General features: G+C 41.7%; 1 protein-coding gene across 4 annotated transcripts in view; it reads left to right on the top strand.

Annotated features, from left to right (window-relative positions):
- Positions 1 to 20,517, top strand: part of Parp14 (poly (ADP-ribose) polymerase family, member 14) — a 39,627-nt gene extending 19,110 nt beyond the window's left edge. For 2 of the 4 annotated variants that reach the window (XM_006522394.4, XM_006522393.4), the window contains exons 9-17: positions 6,324 to 6,399; positions 6,990 to 7,139; positions 7,619 to 7,681; positions 7,998 to 8,165; positions 10,779 to 11,000; positions 11,088 to 11,687; positions 13,014 to 13,147; positions 16,244 to 16,418; positions 17,474 to 20,517. In XM_006522394.4, the coding sequence (XP_006522457.2) occupies positions 6,324 to 6,399; positions 6,990 to 7,139; positions 7,619 to 7,681; positions 7,998 to 8,165; positions 10,779 to 11,000; positions 11,088 to 11,687; positions 13,014 to 13,147; positions 16,244 to 16,418; positions 17,474 to 17,763 (1,878 nt within the window). In that variant the 3' untranslated portion in view covers positions 17,764 to 20,517. Of the gene's footprint in view, positions 1 to 6,323; positions 6,400 to 6,989; positions 7,140 to 7,618; positions 7,682 to 7,997; positions 8,166 to 10,778; positions 11,688 to 13,013; positions 13,148 to 16,243; positions 16,419 to 17,473 lie in introns of all 4 variants that reach the window. The other 2 variants (NM_001039530.3, XM_006522392.4) reach the window with 2 other exon arrangements.
- Positions 20,518 to 21,080: the final 563 nt, after the last annotated feature.

The following is a 21,080-nucleotide window of genomic DNA, read 5'->3' as shown; positions in this document are numbered from 1 at the left end:
TTATTACTGTTCCTCTCATGTGACATTAAAACAAATCCCAGACACACGACTCTGTCTCTGAACAAGTCACTATTTTGAACATAACCTTATCCCTAAAACCTCTTGAAGCGGCAATGATCATTTGGATTTGATCAGTTATAGTTTTCTTTTTAGTCATCAAAACAATTTATAATAGTTAAATGCCTCTTAAATACACATGATATTTTCTGAAGCAAAAAGTAATGTGCACTCAACCAGCTTTTAAAATCTATTTGGAATATTAAACATGAGAGAAGTAGAAAAAAACTCTTATGAAGTCCTCTATGAAAGGAAATTGTGAAAGGTTCCTGATTAGACAGAAACTGTTCCATCTCCAAGGGAGAATACTCAGTGTAACTGCGGCTTCATAGAATGAATTAGGTTGTGATCCTACTGTTTCTATTTTGTGGAATAGTTTGAAGAGTATTGGTATTAGGTCTTCTTTGAAGGTCTGATATAATTCTGCACTAAACCCATCTGGTCCTGGGCTTTTGTTGTTGTTGGGAGACTTTTAATGACTGCTTCTATTTCTTTAGAGGTTATGGGACTGCTTTCATGGTTTATCTGATCCTGATTTAACTTTGGTATTTGGTATCTGTCTAGAAAATTGTCCATTTCATCCAGATTTTCCAGTTTTGTTGAATACATGCTTTTGTAGTAGGATCTGATGATTTTTTTAAATTTCCTCAGTTTCTGTTGTTACATCTCCTTTTTCATTTCTGATTTTGTTAATTTGGATACTGTCTCTGTGCCCTCTGGTTAGTCTGACTAAGGGTTTATTTATCCTGTTGATTTTCTCAAAGAACCAGCTCCTGAGCCAGGCAGGAGCCTTTAATCTTAGCACTTGGGAGGCATAGGCAGGCAGATTTCTGAGTTGGAGGCCAGCCTGGTCTACAGAGTGAGTTCCAGGACAGCCAGGGCCACACAGAGAAACCCTGTCTTGAAGAACAACAACAAAAACAAAAACAAAACAAAAAACAGCTCCTGGTTTTGTTGATTCTTTGTATAGTTCTTTTTGTTTCTAATTGGTTGATTTCAGCCCTGAGTTTGTTTATTTCCTTCCATCTATTCCTCTTGGGTGTATTTGCTTCTTTTTGTTCTAGAGTTTTCAGGTGTGCTGATAAGCTGCTAGTGTATGCTTTCTCCAGTTTCTTTTTGGAGGCACTCAAAGCTATGGATTTTTCTCTTAGCACTGCTTTCATTGTATCCCATAAGTTTGGGTATGTTGTACCTTCATTTTCATTAAATTCTAAAAAGTCTTAAATTTCTTTATTTCTTCCTTGACCAAGTTATCATTAAGTATGGCATTGTTCAGCTTTCATGTGTATGTGTGCTTTCTGTTCTTTTTGTTGCTATTGAAGACCAGCCTTAGTCCTTGGTGATCTGATAGGAATCATGGGGTTATTTTAATATTTTTGAATCTGTTGAGGCCTGTTTTGTGACTGATTATATGGTCAGTTTTGGAGAAGGTACCATGAGGTGCTGAGAAGAGGGTATATTCTTTTGTTTTAGGATGAAATGTTCTATTGATATATGTTAAATCATTTGGTCCATAACGTCTGTTAGTTTCACTGTGTCTCTGTTTAGGTCTGATCATGATCTGTCCATTGATGAGGGTGGGGTATTGAAGTCTCCCACTATTATTGTGTGAGGTGCAACGTGTGCTTTGAGCTTTAGTAGAGTTTCTTTTATGAATGTGGGTGCCCTTGCATTTGGAACATAGACGTTCAGAATTGAGAGCTCTTATTGGTAGATTTTTTTTTCCTTTGACCAGTATGAAGTGTTCTTCCTTGTCTATTTTGATAACTTTTGGTTGTAAGTTGATTTTATTCGATATTAGAATGCCTACTTCAGCTTGTTTCCTGGGACCATTTGCTTGGAAAATTGTTTTTCAGCCCTTTACTCTGAGGAAGTGTCTTTCTTTGACACTGAGGTATGTTTCTTGTATGCAGCAAAATGTTGGGTCCTGTTTATGTATCCAGTCTGTTGTTAGTTTATGTCTTTTTATTGGGGAATTGAGTCCATTGATGTTAAGAGATATTAAGTAATAGTGATTGTTCTTTCCTGTTATTTTTGTTGTTAGAGGTGGGATTATGTTTGTGTGGCTACCTTCTTTTGAATTTATTGAAAGATGATTACTTTCTTGCTTTTTCTAGGGTGTAGTTTACCTCCTTGTGTTGGTGTTTTCCATTTATTATCCTTTGTAGGGCTGGATTTGTGGAAAGATATTGTGTAAATTTGTTTTTGTCATGGAATATCTTGGTTTCTCTATCTATGGTAATTGAGAGTTTTACTGGGTATAGTAGCCTGGGCTGTCATTTGTGTTCTCTTAGGGTCTTTATAACATCTGTCCAGGATCTTCTAGCTTTCATAGTCTCTGGTGAGAAGTCTGGTGTAATTCTGATAGGTCTGCCTTTATATGTTACTTGACCTTTTTCCCTTACTGCTTCTAAAATTCTTTATTTATTTTGTGCATTTGGTGTTTTGACTATTATGTGACAGGAGGAATTTCTTTTCTGGTCCAATCTATTTGGAGTTCTCTAGGCTTATTTATGTTTATGGGCATCTCTTTCTTTAGGCTAGGAAAGCTTTCTTCTATAATTTTGTTGAAGATATTTACTGGCCCTTTAAGTTGGGAATCTTTGCTCTCTTCTATACCTATTAACCTTAGGTTTGGTCTTTTCATTGTGTCCTGGATTTTCTGGATGTTTTGAGTTAGGAGCTTTTTGCTTTTTTTTTTTTTTTCCATTTTCTTTGGCTGTTGTGTCAATGATATTCTATGGTATCTTCTGCCAATGAGATTCTCCCTTCTATCTCTTATATTCTATCGGTGATATTTGCATCTATGACTCCTGATCTCTTTCCTAGGTTTTCTAACTCCACGGTTGTCGCCCTTTGTGATTTCTTTATTGTTTCTATTTCCATTTTTAGATCCTGGATGGTTTTGTTCAATTCCTTCACCTGTTTGATTGTGTTTTCCTGAAATTCTTTAAGGGATTTTTGTGTTTCATCTTTAAGGGCTTCAAGCTATTTACCTGTGTTCTCCTGTATTTCTTTAAGGGAGTTATTTATGTCCTTCTTAAAGTCCTCTGTCATCATTATGAGATGTGATTTTATATCAGAGTCTTGCTTTTCTGATGTGTTGGGTTTTCCAGGGCTCACTGTGGTGGGAGAACTGAATTCTGATAATGCTAAGTAGCCCTGGTTTCCGTTGCTATGTTCTTTCCCTTGTTATCTCACCATCTGGTTATCTCTGGTGTTAGCTGGTCTTGCTGTCTCTGACTGTAGCTTGTCCCTCCTGCAAGCCTGTGTGTCAGAACTCCTGGGAGACCAGTTCTGTCCAGGAGGAATTTGGGTATGGACAGCTGTGGCACAGGGTCAGTTCTGGGGTGAAGACTGAAACTGGAAGGATCCTGCCCCTGGCTGTTCTTTGGTTCCTGTGTCCTGATGGCTCAAGGCAGGTCCCTCTTGGGCCAGGAATTTGAGCAGAAGTGGTGGTCTTACCTGTGCTCACAGGTGAGTCAGCACTCCTGGGAGACCAGCTCTCTCCTGGTATTTGGATATAAAGCACTGTGGTACAGGATCAGCTCCAGGTGCAAATGGAAACCCCAGTTATAGAGTTGATGTGTGAGTTTACAATTGTCTAATGAATGTGTCTCTGCCTTTGCATCTTTATGTCCAAGTCAGAATTAGATAGGGGAAGCTCATACATAGTAATACTAGTTACCTTTTTAACCTGTAGGCTTGCCTCTCACATGGACCTAGCAATACTAATATGTAGTATAAAGGCATAGTTGTGGTGTTATCAATCTGAAAATTCTGGGATGGGAAACAAGTGAACCCAGATCCCCTTTCTGGAAATGTATTTACTAGTGAGTAAAGGACGTGGGTGGCTAGCATGCAGCAGCATGTCCTCATGTGAGTGGGATGCTTGGAACAGAATACCAGAACCATCATCAGTGACAGTGTGGCAGCCCATGTTTTACTGAACATCAGCTCTAGTGACTTCTGCTTTCCATTTTAAAAATCTTGTAGAGTATCTGACATTAGTGTTTGAAAAGTTTCATAATGGTACATTAAAGGTAGCAGCCTGCAGATGCCTGTAGATTGGACTATTGGAATTTTAGGTCACAATTTATGATTATCTGGGTCTAGATACTACTTACAAATTTACAAGAAGCAAGCACATGGAACCTGCATTCTAACCAGGCAGTCAAATCTCCTGAGTCCTTTAGCTTGGACTGTCCAAACACAGTGGGGGTTGCTTGTTTGTTCAGACTTTGTTTTTGAGACAGAATCTTGCTATGTAGCCCAGACTGTTCACACTCATGGCAATCCTCCTGTATCCACCTGCTCAGCTGGCAAAAGTTTCTCATGACTTCCCCATGGCCTGCACTGTGTAAGGTGATATGGGCATTGAACACTGTGCTGAACATACTTTTACTTCTAGAAATCATAATTACTTTGGAAGTTTAGATTTATATACACAAAGCCATACTGCCTTTAGTGCTAAGTCCTAGAACATAGATGCTTGGGCCATTCAGTCTTTCTTTATTTGGGAAACTCTGGTTGGCCAGTCTCTCTCTCTCTCTCTCTCTCTCTCTCTCTCTCTCTCTCTCTCTCTCTGTGTCTGTCTGTCTGTCTGTCTGTCTGTCTGTCTGTCTCTTTCTCTCCTCTCTCTGGGTTTTCAAGACAAGGCTTCTCTGTGTAGTCCTGTCTGTCCTGGAACTTACTTCCATAGACCAGACTGGCCTCAAGCTCAGAGAGATCTGTCTGCCTCTGCCTTCTGGTGCTGGGGTTAAAGGCTTGTACCACCACTGCCAGCTGGTCTCATTTTCTTTAACACATAGAATACTTTGCAAACTTTCTATGAAAAGGGTTAGTCTCCACTAATACCTTTAATACATTTAAATGCTATTATTCTCCCTCCAAATATGATAAACTCTCAAGATTTAAAGACATATAAGCTTAAAGTACACTTACAAAAAGAGCTATTTGTAAGTGATGACTGGAACAGATTGCAAAACAGGAACCTGAGGTCTAACCATGGCTTCTAGGTGTGCTCTATCTGAGCTGCTTGGTTAAGAAGTAAATGCATGGGGGCTAGAAAGATGTCTTAGTGGTTAAGAGCACTAACTTTTCTTTCAGAGGCCCTGAGTTCAATTACCAGCAACTGCATGGTGGCTCACAGATATCTGTAATGGGATCTGATGCTCTCTTCTGGTGTGTCTGAAGACAGCTACAGTGTACTCATATACATTAAATAAATAAATCTTTTCTTAAAAAAGAAGTAAATGCATTTTTGATGCACACATGTTGAGTAGCCCAAAATGTAGAAATTGTTTAGTCAGCCTTATCCCAGTCTCCTCTGCTAAAAGTGTGATTTTTTTTTAGAAGAGATTATATAAATATGCAATTTAATATCCTTTTCACTTAAAAGTATAAAATAAGCATTTCTATATTCCATTAAATATTCTTTGAAGATACAATTTATTTATCTATCTATCTATCTATTTATTTTGGTTTTTCGAGACAGGGTTTCTCTGTATAGCCCTGGCTGTCTGTCTGTCTGTCTGTCTGTCTGTCTGTCTGTCTATCTATCTATCTATCTATTTTGGTTTTTCGAGACAGGGTTTCTCTGTATAGCCCTGGCTGTCCTGGAACTCACTCTGTAGACTAGGCTGGCCTCGAACTCAGAAATCTGCCTGCCTTTGCCTCCTTAGTGCTGGAATTAAAGCCGTGCACCCCCACGCCCGGCAAAGATACAATTTTTAATGGTACTGTTTTAGCACACAGGCATGTGAAACTGTATTAAATGGCCCTCCACTGGATTGTAAGTGTCTAGTTTGTCTTGTGAACAGAACTCTTGTTAATATCCTTGTATTTACATCTTTGTTCACATAACTATTTTTACAGGACACATTTGTAGGAAAGGAATTGAATGTTTATTTTTATAACTTTAAAAACATAGAGCGGGCTGGTGAGATGGCTCAGTGGGTAAGAGCACCCGACTGCTCTTCCGAAGGTCTGAAGTTCAAATCCCAGCAACCACATGGTGGCTCACAACCATCCGTAATGAGATCTGATTCCCTCTTCTGGAGTGTCTGAAGACAGCTACAGTATACTTATATATAATAAAAATAAATAAATCTTTTTAAAAAACATAGAGCTAAATTCAATAACATTATTTGAGAACTAATATTTTCCAATTATATATGAGTACATATAGAATCAAAAGCCCCAGTGAAGCAAACACATTCATCAAGTAGGGAGTCTAATGGCCAAAACTGTGTTTATATTTCCAGGCATTTTCAGATGAATTTGACAAGAGAAATAATGGAGATCCTAGTGACAAAAATCCCAAGGCTGAAGACACACAAGGTTCAGTAAAGCTTTTAAGTTGACCGGTGATTTCTTGTTACTAAGTAGCTGTTCACTGACAGGTAAAGGGTGATGGTGATAATTTTTCTGATGAGTCAAACTATGGAACATTGTTAACTTATATTCCATACATGTGAGTATACAAGACACTGGCCTGTTCATAAGACTTAGATCAAAATGGAAGGTGGATTAAACTATATAATCTATACAGTGGGGTACTTAAATTATCAGTGAGACTACCACCTCCAGTGGATAATGTGATACATATTTTCCAAGAGACACTGTAAGAGACAGTACAAAGCAATAATTCTCTGTCAGATGGTTTGCTGTTTTTGAGGTTCTCTTGTTTGGAGTTCACTGAAATTATCTTTTGAAGTGAGGTTTTGCTATGTTGCCCAGGATGGCCCCACACTCCTACTAAGCTCACAAGAACCTTCTGTTTAGGCCCAGGGCCAGGCCAGAGTCAAAGAAAACCAGTCCAGAGAGAGGGTGGCCTGAGACCCAAATCAAATTACTCTTGCTTCTGCTGACTTGGTGATTGATTCTGCATTTTTTGTTTGTTTGTTTGATTGTTTGTTTGTTTTGGGCAGGTATCTATGGGAGCCTTTCCAGCCCTACTTTAGGAATGCATGAAATGAATATTGGTCCAATCCTCTTCCAAGTGGCCACTGGGAACATCATCAAAGAAGTGGCAGATGTGATTGTCAATTCAACAACACTCACATTTGATCTCAAATCAGGTATTTCCCTGAGATGGATTCAGTGTCACATTGTGAATCAGTGTGCAGATGCTATAAAGAAGTGTTTTTGTTGGCCAAATGGTTTTGTTGACCTGGGGTTGCTCATGATAGTTAATAGCTTTACAGCTATCTCAACGAGCTTTCTTTTCTTTCTTTCTTTCTTTCTTTCTTTCTTTCTTTCTTTCTTTCTTTCTTTCTTTCTTTCTTTCTTTCTTTCTTTCTTTTCCTTTTCTTTTTCATGACAGACTTTCCTGGAACTTGCTCTGTAGAGCAGGCTGGCCTTGAACTCACTATCGGCCTGCCTCTGCTTCTTGAGTGCTAGAGTTAAAAGTCTGCAATTCATTCCTGCAAATGGCAATATACTTGAAACTTTCTTCTTTATCAGCAATGCCCAGGTGTGGGATTGCTCTATGATGGGATATGTTGAGATATAATGGCTCTCTTTCCAATCAAATTACCATCTTGATTTTCTCATGTAGGGGTCTCCAAAGCAATTTTGGAAGGTGCAGGACAAAATGTGGAGCAAGAATGTTCTCTCTTGGGTAAGGAACAATGCTACTTCTAGGTGCCAGACTGCGAAGGGGAAAAGTGCTTGTCTGTGGCTGTGAGGAGACCCAGGAAGGTCTTGGGGCTGGGAAGACAATGTTTTAATCTTAAGATCTTATATTTTATTAAAGAATGAATTAAAAGCATCAGGTCATCTCACAGTTAAGAGAAATTAAGCCACAGAAGTTCACAACACATAGCAGCACCTCAAGAGCTTTTCATTCATCTAAGGTTTCTTCTCCAAATCAGACATCTTGCGTGTTCAAAGAGTAGCTTTGTCATCTGATTCTGAATCTATTTTGTGTTTCTCAGCTAAACAGAGTAACCATGGGTATATAGTCACTGGAGGTGGACTATTGCAATGTAAGAACATTATTCATGTTGTTGGTGGGAATGATGTCAAGAAATCGGTTTCCTGTGTTTTGGAAGAATGTGAACAACGGAATTACTCATCCATTTGCCTACCAGCTATTGGCACAGGTTTGTAGCCATAGGCTCTTAAGGCTCAATCCCAGTGTGTCCACTTCCCCATGGGTTTGGTCCTCAGGCCCTCACCGAGTCTGTGTGATGGTGTGATGACAGTGACATCTTGCTGAGAGTGACATCACTTCTCTTCCCTCTCCCTCTTCCTACCCTCCAGTCCCCCGGAAGGCAGCGGCTAGGGGGAAGTGTTGGTCATTGAGGGACAGCAGAAGAACAATGACATTGCTGGTGATTTATAGGCTCAATACTACTGATGGAGCAAAACATCTGGGGCTGGCAAGAATGCCCAACAAGAAACTCTGACCTCTTTTAACTCTTAACTGTACATATGTAGAGCAGACAGACAGATAGACATTTGGTAATTAATCCCTGCTGGCAGCAGGAGGTAATTAAATAAAGGACTAATTATTAGAGAAACCCTCTAACAATTAACAGCCTCAGTGGCCAGGTGAGAAGGAGGCTTGGTGCAATTAATTTTTTGTAAACCAGGAAAAGAAAGTCATGCTTACAGAAAGAAAAACATTTACACAAGCAAACACACACACACACACACACACACACACACACACACGCTCTCACACTCATAAATACATCCATGTTGGGCCCAGCTGCTGTCTCCCTCATCCACTTCACAAGTATTTTTGCACACCTACACAAAGACAAGCATGCATTTGGTGTATGGATAGATAGGGGAGAACCACCCGCCCCCAAGCCAATGACTTTATTTCTTTTCTCCAGCCTCTTTATACCTTCTTAGACAAAAGTTCTTCAGAAAATTACCTCAGTGATAAAACATTACACAAAAGGGGAGTTAGGGAAGGATGTTGATGAAGAATGTCAAAGCAGTGTTTCATTCTATCAGCTCAATATAGGTTCAAAGCAACAGTTTCCCATGGCCTTGCTTTATCGTAGTACACACCTCTGGCTTTATCCTTGGACCTGATCTAGCATAAATGTTTTTCCTTGATCACCAATTTGTCTCAAGCCTATTTCTCTTTTTAGTCTAACTGTGAAAGCTCATTGTATTCCTTATTATGCAATCTTTACTATTTTATGAGGAATGGGTATATTCTACTCTTTTTTTTTTTTTCTGGTTTTTCTAGACAGGGTTTCTCTGTAGAGCCCTGGCTGTCCTGGAACTCACTTTGTAGACCAGGCTGGACTTGAACTCAGAAATCCGCCTGCCTCTGCCTCCCGAGTGCTGGGATTAAAGGTGTGCACCACCACACCCGGCTATTCTACTCTTGATTCTAACTTTATTACATCTTTCTAGCTAAACAACAAAAACTGTCTCCTAAAACTTTCTTCCTAAGAGTATTTGAATCAAATCAGGAATTCTATAAAATTATTAATTCACCTAAATAGCATTAATTCATGAAAGTTCATCTTTATGTTAATCTTCAGAAAGTCTGCTCAATAGGGTGGGTTAATACCCAGGGATTATTGTATTAATTTAATAATGACAGGAAAGGCATATCAGCTGCAAGATGCCACCCTGAGATGACATCTCTTGGGACCTTGCCTCTCCGAGTTCACCCATCTTAGGCCATGCAAAAAGGCGGATCACCTCCAGGAAGGCCACTTGCTAGCGTTAGTCTTTACTAAGTGGATCCTGGCAATCCCTCCCCGAGGGACAGACACTTTCTTCACTCCAAGGTCCCCAACCCACTAGGGAATGTGCAAAGCCCATTCCTCATGTTGTGTTTTACCCCCAACCATAAAAGTATTTTCATTGCTACTTCATAATTTGTGAGTTTGCTACTGTTAGGAATTGTAACAAAACTGGTTCAGACCCACATGCTGAGGTCTTCAAGCTTAGTCAAAGGTGTCTACTGTCTTTTTTTCCACCACAGGGATGGGCACCATCAACACGGATAATCCAAATGTGCTCTCAAACCAGCTTGCCTAGGGGACTCTTAGATTGCCTGTCATGTGACTTTGCCAGCTGCCATTCACTTTGGGCCACACCCATGATTAGAAAGGGATTGTTTTACAATCTTACCTGGCTGATGGCTTCCAGGGCTTGAGAAACAAGATCTGGAACAAGCTGTAGACAGGAGTGATCTACTCGTAGATCAGCTTTGAATCCTTCTGGGCAGCTAAAACTGGACTGAGTATAGGGAAGAAAGATATCCTGGAGGCTCAGGCTAACTAATATGCTCAGAATTATAGATTATAAGAAGTAGCTTACAGTTTTGGGTGCCTTAGAAAAATCAGGTCGCCAGGGATGGCTGGAAGAATACAGATACATGCATAAGATCAAGCAGAGGCAGGGATAAATTGTCCCTCTAAGGACCGTGTTAGAGAGTGACACTGGGAGCCAGATCAGATGAAGAGGACAGATGTGAATGTCCCAAATTACAAGTTGTCCTTTAAGGTCTTTTGCTGGGGTATTGGCTTATGAACAGCGTGGAACAAAACCTCCTCCCACTGTGCCTAGGACTTCAAAACTATTTGCTGGCATAATATTATCAGTCTACATTGATTATAGTGGGAACAGACATTTTTATTTCCTGTGACAACTAGAATTCCTCGCTTATATTGCAGCTTTTTTTTGCAGGTGGATCTTAACCTTGACTTTTTAAAAATGTGCTTTTTTTGTTTTTGAAGGAAATGCTCAACAGGACCCAAACGTAGTAGCAAAAGCGATAATAGATGCCATTGAAGAATTTGTCCAGAAAAAATCAGTGCAGGCTGTGAAGAGAGTTAAAGTTGTTATCTTCCAGCCCCATATTCTGCAATTTTTTTACGACAACATGAAAGAAAGAGAAGGCTCTCCAGCTCCCCCCAAGCAGTCGCCTGCCAAGCAGTCAGTGATGTCTAAGATTGCCTGTGAGTTGTTAGCTTTTATGAAATACATATTCCTAACCTTGATGTTGAAGGGAGTAAAAGAAACATTAATTTCCATTTTCTCTTTAGCCTTTCTTGGCTTTCCCAAGCAAGCTTCCCCCAAAAAGAACACCCTGGTTTTGGAAAAGAAAATAGAGCACACAGTTTTCCAGGTATGTGGTTCAGGGGTAGACAGTGTGAACAAAACAATCTCCTGGCTAAAGGAACTGATTACCAAAGAGCAGCTTTCCTACACCAATGACGATGAGTGTGTCAGTGACTTTGACATGGAGGAGTACGAGAAACTGAATGAGATTCAGAAGGAACTGAACATCACCATTGAGATGAACCAGAAGAAAACTTCGATTCAAGTTTCAGGAATTAGCAGAGACGTGATAAAAGCTAGAGATGAGATTGAGGGCATGATCAAGAGCATTCGATTGGCTAAAGAAAAGGAAAGCCAGGCAGACTACATCTCTACATATGTGGAATGGCAGTATATTGATAAAAACATCACACAGTGTTTTGACAAAATGACCAACATGAAGTTGGAGGTTGCATGGAAGGCCAAGAAGAAGGACACGGTTGTCCAAATTCACAATCAGGATTTCACGGTGGACTTGAGCACAAACACAGCCACCGCTCCCCAAGGCCAGACTTTCACTGTTCAGCGCCTCGTCAAAGCTGAAGGTATGTTAAACACCCGAGCATGTCAGCCCGACATTACTCAGACTCTGAGTTTAACACTATGGTAGAAACACAACAGTTTTTATTTTCTTTTTGAGACAGGGTTTCATGATGTAGCCATGACTGGTCTGGAGCTCTGTGTAGTGCAGGCTGGCCTCATATTCACAGAGATCTGCCTGCTTCTGCCTTCCGTGTGCTGGGATTAAAGGCTTTCGCCATCATGCCTGCCACATTAAAATTTCAAGTAGATAGAATTCGAATAACCCTAGTAGAATACTTTCAAAATCTTGGTCTCTGTGTTTTCAGAGCATACATACACCATGGCCAGGAAAGTATAGCATGGAAAAAGTCAAGAACAACCATGGTTCGGGACGACAGCTAACTTTGCACCTGCTCCCAGCTCTGCAGCTTATAAACTTTCTGGAGCCAGTTCTTCTGGGGGAAATGATGGCTGCCCTAGTCAGAAGTAGAAAAAAATAATAGTTTTAGGAAGAAAGTGGCCTAAAGTTCTCAAGAACACAAAAGCCAAGGAGAGGACGGATTTGTTAGCATTTACTCCCAAGTTGTCTTTTTTTTTCCTGAGCAAAAGGTTCTTGGATACCAGTCAAGAAACAGCCTACACATTCCCTGTCTTCTGTAGACAGACATTCCTGCCTTCAAACCATAGAAGCCCTTTTTGGCTTCCCATATCTTATGTAGGATCAATATGAATGAACCCCTCAGATTCTGAGCAGCTCTGGAGGAATGACACACCACATGTGGTATTCTGCAGCCTGTCCTAGACAAGCCCTACCACCCACCCATCCTCCTACCTCTTAAGGATGCAGTGAGACAAATGAGGAGATACATGTAGACTGCCCTCTGGTGGTAATGGGGTGTTCTGGTTGAAATCCATGCATATGCAAAACTGCAGAGACTGCCCAAAACAAGTTAGGTAATTAATTTGTTAATCAGTAGAGGCTGAGCAACGAATGAGGGTAAGTTAGAGTGTGTCATCTGTTCTCACACCTTAGCATAATTAAAATAGAGGCTGAAACCCTGGGAAACCTTAACTTGATACATCAGGGTCTTCTGGAGGAGGGTGCTGAGAAATGACACACCAGGCCTCATATGTATCATCTACCACTGATCTACCTCCTCCTTGGATGAAGCTTTCTAGTTCATCCTGATACAAATAGTCCATGGTTGACACTTTTAACAAACAATCTTTTAGAAAGATAAGGAATTTCTTGAGTACATGGAGTTATGAGATTGCAACCCAAGATGGAGGCAGGATTTTTCAAAGCATGCTGGAAATCTACATGGGAGCCCTTCATGTCTACTTTGTAGCTGAAATCCCTGCCAATTGGAGTGACATGAAGCAGGACAAATTGCTTCTGGTGAATCTGCAAACCAGTGATCCCGAATACAACATGGTGGCAAGCGCCTTCCGTCAGACCTGCTCAAACTTTTTCATAGAGAAGGTGAGTTGGCTATTGACAAGGAATTTTCTTTATTTACATTTCGAATGTTATCCCCTTTCCCAGTCCCCCCTGCCCCCGGAAACCCACTATCCCATCCTTTTTTCCTCTGCTTCTATGAGGGTGTTCCTCCAACCACCCACCCACTCCCCACCTCCCTGCCTTTGATTCTCCTACACTGGAATTGAGCCTTCACAGGACCAAGGATCTCTCCTCTTATTGATGCATGACAAGGCCATCCTCTACTACATATGCAGCTGGAGCCATGTGTAATCCTTTGTTGCTGGCTCAGTCCCTGGGAGCTCTGGGTGGGGGTTGGGGGTTCTGGTTGGCTGATATTGTTGTTCTTCCTATGGGGTTGCAAACCCTTTCAACTCCTTCAGTCCTTTCTCTAACTCCTCTATTGGGGACCCTGCACTCAGTCCAATGGTTGGCTGTGAGCATCCCATCCACCTCTGTACTTGTAAGGCTCTGGCAGGGCCTCTCAGGAGACAGCCATATCAGGCTTCTTTCAGCATGCACTTCTTGGCATCCACACTAGTGTCTGGGTTTGGTGACTGTATATAGGATGGATCCCCAAGTGGGGCAGTCTCTGAATGGCCTTTCCTTTAGTCTCTGCTCTACATTTTGTCTCCATATTTGCTCCTATGAGTATTTTGTTTTGGCCAATTTTGGAGAAGGTACCATGAGGTGCTGAGAAGAAGGTATATTCTTTTGCTTTAGGATGAAGTGTTCTATAAATAGCTGTTAGATCCATTTGGTTCATAACTTCCATTAATTTCACTGTGTCTCTGTGAAGTTTGTGTTTCCATGATCTATCCATTGCTGAGAGTGGGGTGTTGAAATCTCCCACTATAATTGTGTGGGGTGTGATGTGTGCTTTGAGCTTTAGTAAAGTTTCCTTTATGAATATGGGTACTGACAAGGAGTTTCCTAATGGTAGAAATAACTGGGATTGTGATTCTGTATGAGCTCATTCACATAATGGATCTGTAGAGGTAGCCTAGGGGTCAAGGTTTTGTATTGCTCTCACAGAGGCCTTCATGATCCAGGTTTGGTTTCTAGATCCATGGCAGGTAGCTTACGACAGCCTGACAGTGCAGCCAGCAATCTGACATTATGCTTTTTCTTGAGCTCAGTGGCAATATATTTTTGTTTTAGTTATTCTTCTTCTAGCCTCTGTAAGCACCTGTACTTACATGTGCCAACCCCCAATATATATTAAATTAAAAATAAACCCACTTTCACTTTATATCATATTTTTATTATATAGAATCAGTCCAGTTTGTGTGACTTGTTCTCCCCTTCCATCTTTACATGGGCTCTGGGGGTTAGATTCAGGTCACCAGGCTTGCAGGAAAGGCATTTTTACCTTTGAGTCATTTCCCCCACCTTCAGTTTTTGAAGGACATTTTTGCTGGGTATAGAATTCTGAATAGACAGTTATTTTCTTTTTGGCATTTTGAAGAAATGATTCCACTATCCCTGGACTTCATTGCTTCATTTTGTATCTCTCTTTTCCCTAGAATCCTGTCTCATCAAATCCTTGTCTTCCTTTACCTCCCCTGCATCTTCTGGTAGCTATTGGTGAGAGAGTACATTTGATTGATATGATGGCCAAGAGCTAATGACTGATAATACATCTTCTAAAAAAAAAGTTTAAGATTTACTTTTCTTCCTTCCCTTCCTCCCTCCTGCCCTTTCTTTTTTCCATGGTGCTGGAAATTGAACCTAAGGTCTCATATACACTAAGCATTCATCCTTCCACTGAACTATACCACCAAGTCTGAAATAATTAAGTGCTGTTTTTAAGAAACTGCTCTTTTAAAATTTTAAATTAAAAAACTGGGAATTTCAAAACAAAAATTTTGGAAGTTTGAAAAACTGAGTTAAATGACAAAATTTAAGATGAATGAATATAAAATTGTTCTTTTTTTTTTTTTTCCCAACACAGTTGAAGCTGAGAAACAGTTGGGTAAATAATAAAAAGGAGACATGATATACAAATACTAAATCATGTGCCGGGTGGTAGTGGCACACACCTTTAACCCCAGAACTTGGGAGGCAGAGGCAGGTGAATTTCTGAGTTCAAGGCCAGCCTGCTCTACAGAGTGAGTTCCAGGACAGCCAGGACTATACAGAGAAACCCTGTCTCAAAAAAACCAAAACCAAACCAAACCAAACCAAAAAAAACTCAACAACAACAACAACAAAACACAACTAAATCATATAAAAATGTGTGGGAATTGGGGCTGGAGAGATGGCTCAGTGGTTGAGAGCACTGACTGCTTTTCCAGAGGTCCTGAATTCAATTCCCAGCAACCACATGGTGGCTCACAACCATCTGTAATGAGATCTGATGCCATCTTCTGATATGTCTGAGGACAATTACAGTGTACTTACAAATAATAAATAAATCATTTTTTTAAAATGTGTGGAAATGTTGAGACTTTGAGCTGGACAGTTGGTTTTGTCTTTTTTATTTCTCAGGTTTTTGATGTTTCAAGACAGGGTCTTATCATGTTGTTCCAGAATGGTCTCTAAGTAACGATCTTTATCCATTAATCCTCCAAGTACTGGGATTAGCACTCAGAGCATGCCACCACACCCATATTGCAGGGAAAATTATATATATAATAACTGAGTTATATATAACTCAGTTGGCAAATTGTTTGCCGTGTGACCATGAGGATCTGACTTCAATCCCTAGACTCCGTGTAAAACACATAAGTGTGGTAGTCCATCCTTGTAACCACAGAGCTTCATGGAAAACACAGGTGGATTCCTGGGCCTCACTGGCCAACCTACCTAACTGGATGAGCTGTAGGCCAGTAAGAGCCTTGTCTATGTGTGGGGTGTGTGGCTGGCACTTGTGGAAGTGAGGGCCATAATTTTGTGGACTCAGTTCTTCACTTCCAACTTTGGGATCAAACTCATGTCACCATACACTTAGTAAGCTGTCTTACCAGTCTTAAAAGGACACTCACTTGGCACTGAATTTGCAACTGAGTGTCATTTGTGTTTATGAAAGACAATGGTGCTGTTTTATTTGCTATCACTGGCAAGGGCTCTTGGCACCTTTTCTTTTTTAACTTACAGATTGAAAGGATTCAGAATCCAGCTCTTTGGAGAAGGTATCAGGCATACAAAAAAAGTATGGATGAAAAGAATGGCAATGTAAGAAATGAGAAGCATCTCTTCCATGGGACAGAGGCTAGCTCTCTACCACAGCTCAACAGTAATGGATTTAACCGCAGCTATGCTGGGAAGAACGGTAAGTGTTGGGGTCTGGGAATTGCCACTCAGACATCAATCTCCATCCAGTAGGGATGGTCTATTGAACACCACATCCCAAGTCGGGGCCACATGTCAGACTTGGGAGCTGACTACGGCATTGAGTCAAGGTTCCATAGGGCTTTAAAAGCCTGAGATCTACAAACATCTGTGCTAAGATATTGTACCAATCAGGATTTAGGGATAGAGCACTTCCTTAGGAACATGTCTGTTGTACACTTACCCTGCTCCCATTGGTTGGGGTATTTAACTGTGGTAGGGGACTTGCCTTGTCTAACATTCATGCCAACCAGGATGTCAGTTACCCACATACATGTCTCTTTCTGCCAAGTAGGATGTCAGTTCCCAGAGAGGTCTTGGGAACTTAAACTTTACTGACCACCACTCAAAATGGAAGTCTTATTCCAAATAGTTGGGGTCCATCCCAGGGTCAGCTTACAAAGGCAAACACCAAAACAGCTTATACACAGGTGCAGGAAGTGCTGCTGGGTGGTTGTTCGGGTCCAAGCTCATTGTGGGTAATTATACAAGGCAGTTCTCCTGCCTTCTATTGTGATTGGTTTCCAAGGGCATAGAACATTACAGAATGTGTAACCAACTTGGGCATGAGAAAGTTTCCTAGTAACAGCAGAAACATATGAGGAAGTTTCCTTATAATACTAGTAGCAGCACAAAATGCAGGCTAGCCAGGTAATAGTTTCCTAGGCAATACTAGTAAAAACACATATAATCAGCTGCCCTAAATGGGATGCTGGCTGGGAGCACCCACCCTGGGCACCCTGTGGACTCATTGTGCTCCCCACGCCACTGTCAGCCAAACCGGAGCTAATTTTAATAGTAAAGCTAACGGATTTCACCCCAAGGGCTCGATTGCCCCTTAGAGGAGGAAAATTTAATTTTTAAAAGAAAAAGACAAGAAGGAACCCAAACAAAATATTTAAATTGATCACCCCTTTTACATGAGTTGACACATGGGGCTAACATGTTGGTTTCTATGCTATACTGAATTTCTTTAACATGGTTTTCTCTTCACAGCTACTGCCTACGGGAAAGGAACCTATTTTGCTGTCAAAGCTTCCTATTCTGCCTGTGACACATATTCCAGACCAGACACCAATGGGAGAAAGTATATGTATTATGTGCGGGTTCTCACTGGAAACTACACGAATGGAAACGCGTCACTGATTGTGCCCCCCTCGAGGGACCCTCAAAATGCTGCTGACTTGTATGACACCGTCACAGATAATGATAAAAATCCAAGTATATTTGTAGTGTTTTATGACAACCAAACGTACCCTGAGTATCTTATCACATTTAGGCAGTAACACTTCGAAAGACATCGGTGTTCATGAATCTGCTGTAAGACAAGTTTTAGCTGTTTTCCTTCTTAAGCTTTCTCTAAGAGCACAAGGTCTTTCTTTGCCGTGGGTGTGTTTCCTCCACAGTGAAAATGAATCTACTTGAGAGCCAATCGCTTGAGAATTTAAAACAGGTAACAGCTGTAACTTCGTTCACCTCGAATATGTGGAAATATGAACCTCGAATCTGTGGAAAAGAACAGACTTTTTTGTTCTGGAAGGACACCTTCAGAAAGCCCCACAATCCCAGCTACCACCAGTGGAATCATGTCAGTGCGCCACTGTGCTGTGGGACACAGCACCACTGAGCCAATGGGGCTGCTGTCTTCCTTGCTGCCAACTGAACAGATTCCGGGACAGAGAACGTCGCTCTTCGCTAACAGAGCTGTGTTGCGTGGGTTGGACAGCTCCAGCCAGGGTTATGTACAAACTGGGTGCCGGCATGTGGCCCTTGGTCTGTGTGAACTGAGCCCCCAAGGAGAGGCACAGCTCAATCCCTGGCCCCAACTGCCAGTGGGCCCTTCTAATGTTGACACCGATGTTCAGGCTACCTAGGGAATGGATGGGACGGTGCCCGCTACCTCTCCAGTGGAAACCCTTCTTCTAACTGTGTGAAAGCGAGTGAACTCTAAGGGTATCGGCTAACATCTTTCCTGTGGCAGGCCAGCTTGTGATAACTTGAAAGCTTTACGTATAAGTCAGTCATTTTTCTAACTTACTAACAGTATCTACTGGATGTGAATTATTTCTTGTGGCGCCAGAGATTATCCTGGACCCCACACGAGCCAGGCAAACGCAATGGAACTATATTCCCAGCCCTCTTCTTGTTTGAAGGCAGGATCCCACTAAATTGCTCTGGCAGGCCTTGAACTCATTATCTTCCTGTTTTGTCTACCTATTGGGGGTGGGGGTTGGGCTCTGTACTTTTTAATTTCCTCCTGTACATTTCAGACTCGACGCCATTTATTGAGTGCCTGGACCTTTTTCAGGTAGAATAAGAGGTATGTTCACATACATGATTTTGTCCCCATCAACAGTGAATTGTAAGAATTATTCCATTATTTCAAGGCTTAGGAACGTGCTCAGAGTACAAGAAATGTCTTTGCCTGAGGTCACCGAGGCAGGAACTGCAGAGGCAGCCAGGCTAAGTCTGGCTCAACTGAGTTACCCACCACAGAGCATGGCCTTGAGATAAGTGTGTGCTGCTTCAGAAGTTATCTCAGAGGGTGTGTGAGGCAAACCCAGATTTCCTTGGTTTTTCTCCTTTCTGGCACTGGTGTCCACTCTACCTCTTATTAGGCGTTTTCTAGGCCCTGAAGCTAGTGCTGTGTAATAGCTTGGGTGATGGGGGAGGATTTATGTTCCCACCATAGGCATCAACCAGTGGGCTTCAAGCAGAGAGAGGGATCCACATTGCTGTCCTATCGACACTGAAGCCTTGAGACCTTGGCTGCTGTGTCTAAGTGGACTGGCAGAGACTGTGGCTTGGGAGGTGGCCTCCCCAGCACTGGCACTAAGGATGACCTTACGAAGATGGATGAAGAGATGGAATGAAAGGGAGAGGCTTGTTTCCATTTGCTTCTGTTCTCCAGTGATTTGGTTAACTCAGGGCAAGGCTGAATAACACTGGGATGTTACATTGAAGAATGACTAGCCAACCAATGTTACAGACACTTTCATTCAAAGTAAATATGTCATTGTCTTCACTTCCTAGTAAAGTTACATAATTACATAATAAATGTCTCTTGGTGGAATTTTTTTTTTTTCTGCTGAAGGGCAAACATAGGAGCAGCTCAATGATGACAAACAGTGGCCACTGCTGATAGAAAGTCACAACCAAATAGGACAGCACCAAGGGGCCCTTAAGGTGCTAACATTCAGTTGGAAATTACTGGAAGGGTACAATGCAGGTAAGGTTTAGAAAGTCTCTCCAGTGAGCAGCGAGCCTGGAGCCAGTGACAGGTCTTGAGAGCTCACTGTAAGCCACACAGTCCTATGTTCCTTGGTCACCTGAGGGACACTCTGTGCCATCTAGAGTCTGTTTTCAGCAAGCACCTCAAAGATGCCAACAGCCCTGACACCCAGGGCAGCCATACCAGGACTTTGGGGCTCAGGTACCTTTTGCCTTTGGAGCCCCTTAGTGCATAAATAGCATTAAAACCTAAACTCAGGTTTTGCCCCCAGCCACTCAGCCCCGTGGTTCTTTGAATCAGGCAGTGGCTTGGGGTCTCTGCCACCTGCCACTCGTCCACGGTGGTTGGTGGGTGAGGCTCTGATGCTGCAGCAGGCTCCGGATGCCTGGAGCTCTGGAGGAATATAAGAAGCTTTTATTCATGTGCAAGTCATAGAAGATGAATTCATCCTCTTCTACTATAAATGAAGAGCCTGATGCTTTGCCGATAGCTAACCCGCTACGGAATTTAGCAGCAGGAGAAACAAAACTTCTGGCCTCAGAAATCTGCGACACTCTTCAGTCCTCCAGCATGGCTGATGGTGATGGTTTTAATGAAATGATTTCACATAGAAGGAAAGCTCAGCTTTTTTCTGGGAACTGCAGACAAACGTGTCAGAACAGTAGTTTTGCAGAGCTCTTCTTAAGTGGCTTTGCACCTCTCCAGAGGGTCCCGATCCATAACTGTACTTCACAGGTATATAGACTGACTGGTCTAACTCCTACACTACAGTGGAACCCTTCCTAATAAAACTAAAAAAAAAAAGTTATGAAGAGTTGTCACCCCAGTTCCCTGGGCTTTGGGGTTGGTGGGGGTTATTATAGGTTGTCTTTCTAGGGAATGTAGAAATGGTCATAATTGGAACAAGGAGGAATAGCTAGAATTGATTGCATAGCCATAATCTCATTTGATAGAAATCTTTTTTTTTTTTTTTTTGGTTTTTCAAGACAGGGTTTCTCTGTGTAGTCTTGGCTGTCCTGGAACTCACTCTGTAGACCAGGCTGGCCTCGAACTCAGAAACCTGCCTGCCTCTGCCTCCCAAGTGCTGGGATTAAAGGTGTGCGCCACCACGCCCAGCTGGTAGAAATGTTTTTTTAATATTTATTTATTTATTATATGTAAGTGCACTGTAGCTTTCCTCAGACACTCCAGAAGAGGGTGTCAGATCTCGTTATGGATGGTTGTGAGCCACCATGTGGTTGCTGGGATTTGAACTCAGGACCTTCAGAAGAGCAGTCAGTGCTCTTACCCACTGAGCCATCTCTCCAGCCCAGGTAGAAATCTTTTTAATTGTTACTAAGTTGAAGTCATAATTTCTTATTTTGGAACAGA

This window comes from Mus musculus, chromosome 16 (genome assembly GCF_000001635.26).
Source record: "Mus musculus strain C57BL/6J chromosome 16, GRCm38.p6 C57BL/6J".
NCBI lineage: Eukaryota > Metazoa > Chordata > Mammalia > Rodentia > Muridae > Mus > Mus musculus.
The sequence above is the reverse complement of the archived record's forward strand: the minus strand, read 5'-3'. Positions and strand labels throughout refer to the sequence as shown.